We start from the raw sequence: 5,442 nt of genomic DNA, 5'->3' as shown, positions 1-5,442 counted from the left end.
TGTCGCGATTACATCTCGCCTCTGATTGGTCGCGAAACAATAAACATTCCAGAAATAATTTTTGTCGTTCACGCTTTTCGGTTTCGACTGTTATCGAATAGATACGGTATCTAAAAGGAAATCATCACGAGTGACAGTAGTAGCAGTCACTTTAAAGAGAAAGATTTACTTTTGCAGGGAACGAGAGCTAACGAGGGCTACTACACAGCTGCCAAATACCTGAGTATTTCTTTATTGCCAAGTACGATTGAAAAATCAGCCCCAACATCTGAAAGAAAACTGAAAGTGCTCCCTGGAATCGACGCTTAATATAAGTGGTCATAAGTTCATCACGAGCCTGCGTGTTTGATAAGGTAAGAAACATGTCTGAAGATCATCTAAATCAATTCGACATAACTTTGGTGGTGAAAGATGGAAAGGAGTTCCAGTCTCACAGAAATGTTCTTTCACAAGCGAGTCCTTTCTTTGAAAAGCTTCTCAGTACCGACATGAAAGAGAATAATGAAGGAGTTATTCGTCTGGAGTGGATAACCGAGTCTCAGATGGCAGATATTCTACAGTTTATTTACACTGGCAATGTTCAAATTTCTAGTCAAGAGAATGCTGAAAACCTGTTCGCAACGGCAGATTATCTTCTCTTTTCAAACCTTAAAACTATCGCCGGGAAATTTCTCGAGCAACATATGACCACTGAGAACTGTATTTCGATTTACTATTCAGTGGCTGAAAAGTATTCATGTGAAGAGCTAATCGCTAGCACCCGGAAATTCATCAACTCAAACTTTACCGCCGTCGCTGCATCTAACGACTTTTTAAATTTGCCAAGCCATGAGGTTGAAAAATGGATTTCAAGCGATGAGATAGTGATTGATGCGGAGGAAAACGTTTTTGAAATCATACATAGATGGATTGATTTCAACGAAAGTGAACGAAGCGTGAAATTCGGCGAACTGTTTCGTCACGTTCGACTGACGACTATATCGCGTGACTTTTTAATAAAGGATATCGTGACCAATGATCTTGTGAAAGAAAGTTCAGCCTGCCTCGACACCGTGACTGCTGCATTAAACTGGATTGATCGGTCAACAGATTGTGACGTTCCACGGCCACATTCTCCAAGGAATTCTTTAAAAACAAGTGTTATTGTGATCGCAGATTTTTTTCATGGAGTTTACCCGTGCTTTTATCTTCCGGCGACAGATGAGTGGTATTGTTTGCCAGCGATTGAAGGCCAACCATATGTAGAACACATAGTTTCATGTCGCGGGAAGGTATTCGTTGTTATTGAGGATATCGCCACAACACAATGCTACGATCCAGATTTGAACCGCTGGTCACCAGCACCGTGGACAAAAGTGGAACCAAGTCTTCCATTCGCCACAAAACCACTTTGGCAAGTGTTAGTTGTCAAAGACCAAATCTGTTTTATTGTAGCAGAAGTTGGATCTGCTGCTCTTTGTACATACAACTTTGACACAAGTTCGTTGAAGCCGTTGTTAAACTGGGTTGAAAAAAGATGTTTCTGTGCCGTGGCTGTAGACAGGTACATATACGTTATCGGTGGAACAATATTGGGTCGTAGCGCTTTATACCCACCCCTCTCGGAATGTTCAAGATTCGACACCGAGGCAGAGGAATGGCAGAATATAGCGCCTTTGAATGAGGCGAGGATAGGCGCTTTTGGTGTCTGTAAAAATGAAAAGATTTTCATTGCTGGAGGTCATTGGGAGGATCGTTTTTCGCAAGTTATATTCATGAACAGTTGTGAAGTTTACAACATCCTAACAGATGAGTGGCAATTGATAGCCAACTTGAAATTGAATCGAAATTTAGGGAGTATGGTGTTGGTCGACGATGTGCTATTCGTGCTTGGTGGTCGCACAACTGATCGTTATCATAGTGGCCCTAAATGGAGCGATACAGTTGAGTGCTACGACCATGAAAAAGACGAGTGGAACAACAAAGCAAATGTTCCTGCCAGCAAGATGACCATTGAGAAAAGAGAAGAGTGGGATAAGAAAGCAAATATTCCCGTCAGCATTGAAGGTTGTTCACTTCAAGTTTTTACAGGCGTTCTTAACAACCTAGTGTCCATAGACCGCGACTAGTTTTATCACAGCAGGAGCGAGCGCGTGCTTATCAAGAACCCGCGATCCTTGCGAGTCTGTCCGCTTATACCTTATTATTATATAAACTGCAGTGGTTTAGCGAGTGGTAGCAAATCGAGAATAAATGGCATGCAATACATGCAGAAGCGATGACGTTTCACAAGGGGTCTTATATAATTTTGAGGACATTTGTCAAAAAGTTAACGTAAATAAAAGTAGCTGACGCCTTGTGCGTGATAAAGACTGTTATGCAACTGCAGCTTACACTTTTTAAACCTAAGAAGCAATGTTAGTGATTGTATAAATAGCATAGTCAGCATAGTTACGTTAGGATCTGATGGAATTCGAATAAATACAGTACTACATGAAGTTATGAATTCACAGCTCAAGGATGCAAAGTTAAAAATACATTTTCTATTGTACAACAGTAATATTTTATTTTATATTTCCTGTAATTCAAGATTTCCCTAGCTATGCTGTCTCAACAATGATTGCGTTATATTACAGCGTGACTTCGGATAAACGACATACGATACGCGGGAGCTTGGTTTTAAGCTGCGAGAAAGGTCTTACTCTTGCTCATAGCGGCCCTCAGGCCCTGTATTTTCTAAGAAGGAGAAATTTCTGTCTACTAAATCTTAAAGATCCCATCATATAAAATTTATTCTCTTTCGTTTATACATTGTAGTGTTCCATTTTAACTGCACGGGAGTACTTTGCTCTTGTGTTCTACGCAGCGATTTCTTGTTATTAAGTTAAACTTGATTTCTTATCTGTTCGATTGTGCTAAACGGATCCGGTCGATCGGCTGCCTGCATTAAAGCGATGACGTCATCAGTTACACGTCATCGCTTAAAAATGGTATCACACACACTGTAAAAATTGACTAGTTAAAATAACCAATTAAAATTGTTGCCATATGCATCTGAGAGAACCCATTATTTTTAGTCATTTTGACCAATTTAAAATGGTTTAAAATAACTAGATTCTTTTGGTTTGAAACAACTAATTTAATGAAGTTGAAATAACTAACAACAGGGTTAGTTTGACCTTTTTGTTACGTTGTTTTAACTCCAATAATTACGTTGTTTTAACCAGGTTATTCTAAGTCAAAATAACCAGTATCTTTGGTTAAAATAACTAAATTATATTGGCTAGAAACCACCAAAATTAGTTAAAGCAACCATTTAAAAAAGTACCCGGGGTGCATCTGAGACAACCCATTTTTTTTTAGTTTCTTTTTGTTAATTTAACTAAAAGAAATAGATTAAAAATGGGGTTATTTTAACCATAAATAATTAGTAGATTTAACATATGTAAAAGAGTTGAGATAACACATTAAAATGGATCATATTGACAAGCAATTTCAGTTACATCTTTATTGAATGTACAGTCAAGACGTATACATGCAGTGAAAATGGCTTCATATAAGGCACTTTCTTTCACCTGCTGATATTCATATAAAAACAATTTGTAACTGTATAAATGATATATTGAAAATATTGTGTTTCCACTTCTGGGATCGCCAGATCGCAATGCTACGACCCAGATTGGAACCGCTGGTCACCAGCACCGTGGACAAAACGGAAGCCAAATTTTTCATTTACCAAACGCACACTTAAGAAAGTGTTAGTTTGCAAAAACCAAATCTGTTTTATTGTAGCAGAAGATGGATCTACTGCTCTTTGGAATTACAGCCTTGACACAAATTCGGTGACGCCGTTGCTTAACTTGGTTGAAATAACAGATTTTTGTGCCGTGGCTGTGGACAGGTACATATACGTTATCGGTGGAACGAGCTTCCGTGGTTGGGAATTGAATCCATGGGGCCCACTACTCTCGGAATGTGCAAGATTTGACACCGAGAGAGATGACTGGCTGAAAATAGCGCCTTTGAACGAAGCGAGGTAGGGTGCTTTTGGTGTCTGTAAAAATGAATAGATTTTCATTGCTGGAGGTCAATGGTATAATGGTTTTTCCCAAGTTAGATACATGAATAGTGGTGAAGTTTACAACATCCTAACAGATGAGTGGCAATCAGGATAGCCAACTTGAAATTGAATCGATTTTTAGGTAGTATGGTGTTGGTTGACGATGTGCTATTCGTGCTTGGTGGTCGCACAACATTTCATTGTGAAGGCGGCAGTAAATTAAGCGATATAGTTGAGTGCTACGACCATGAAAAAGACGAGTGGTACGACAAAGCAATTATTCCCGTCAGTATGATGACCATCGAGAAAAGAAAAAAACTCGGTTACTTTTTCAAAGGTTGTTCACTTCAAGTTTTTACAGGCGTTCTTAATAGCCTAGAGTCCATAGACCGTGACTAGTAATTTCACAGCAAGAGCGAGCGCGTGCTTATCAAGAGCCCGCGATCCTTGTGAGTCTGTCCGCTTATAATAGAAACTACATCAGAATGCAACAGTTATTGTAATACGCGTACGGCCAGGTGATGTCAAATCTTTAATTTGTGATATATTTTTTCTACCTGTGATAATATCATTTTTAAAGCATGTGAAAGTTGAGATTGGTAAAAAAGGAAAAGGGAAAGGTATTTTATTGCATGAATAGTCCCGAAATACGAAGTTTCGAGGATAATTTTGAAATTAAGGTAATGATCTTCCTTGTTTATACATTGCTCAAAGGACTGTCCCCTCCAAGAATTTTTTCGGATTTACAAAACCAAGGACCTTATAATTATTAATATGATGAGTTTAAATTGTTTTTGACTAATGCATTCACTCAAGGCTCGGTTCTGCAAGAGCAACTAAAGAAGGTGTGGTAGGTACAGCTATTGCGTTTAAAATGTAATTTACCTATAACAGTAATTCCGTGTTGATTTGGATTAGACAAGGAAGAATACTATCACAAGAGGATTAAAATATACGGAGGAAACGCCAACCATTTGTCACCACATGATTTTGAAAGCGAGTCTCTGAAATATAATTCTATTCTTCCACACCTTGAGTGTTACAAAATATGCCAAAGTAACACGAGAAAGCAATCGCCCTTGTTTAAATAGCACACAGCTTCTACATTCTGCGCAAATGTTTGAGAAGATTTTGCTATGAATAACCATAATTTTTTTTACATAAATTTCATAACCACAAAACAATACCGACGTTACAAATAACAAGTAAACAACACTATATCTAAATAACTGTTTACGAGGCTATGTTGACTCGCGGATATTTACAGCTGCTCCACCATGTTCTTGCTAGGGTGTTCGTCTGTGAATTAAGAACCCCTCCCAATTTTTGACCTGGAACATCTATTTTTCCTGCTTAACCCATCTCAGGCCAAACTGTTGCGCAAGTTCGTGCACTGTTTTTCT

At 38.6% G+C, this 5,442-nt stretch overlaps 1 protein-coding gene across 1 annotated transcript; it reads left to right on the top strand.

Moving 5' to 3' along the window:
- The first annotated feature begins 231 nt into the window (after window positions 1-231).
- Window positions 232-4,633, top strand: LOC144659273 (kelch-like protein 21). Its single transcript, XM_078519694.1, has 2 exons — window positions 232-2,107; window positions 4,186-4,633. Exons 1-2 carry the CDS (start codon window positions 363-365, stop codon window positions 4,436-4,438), a joined length of 1,998 nt encoding a protein of 665 aa, XP_078375820.1. The 5' UTR covers window positions 232-362; the 3' UTR covers window positions 4,439-4,633.
- The last annotated feature ends 809 nt before the right edge of the window (window positions 4,634-5,442 follow it).

This window comes from Oculina patagonica, chromosome 7 (assembly GCF_052425735.1).
Source record: "Oculina patagonica isolate OP01 chromosome 7, crgOcupat, whole genome shotgun sequence".
Classification (NCBI taxonomy): domain Eukaryota; kingdom Metazoa; phylum Cnidaria; class Anthozoa; order Scleractinia; family Oculinidae; genus Oculina; species Oculina patagonica.
Note: the sequence above shows the minus strand (reverse complement) of the source record. Positions and strands in the feature narration are given on the sequence as shown.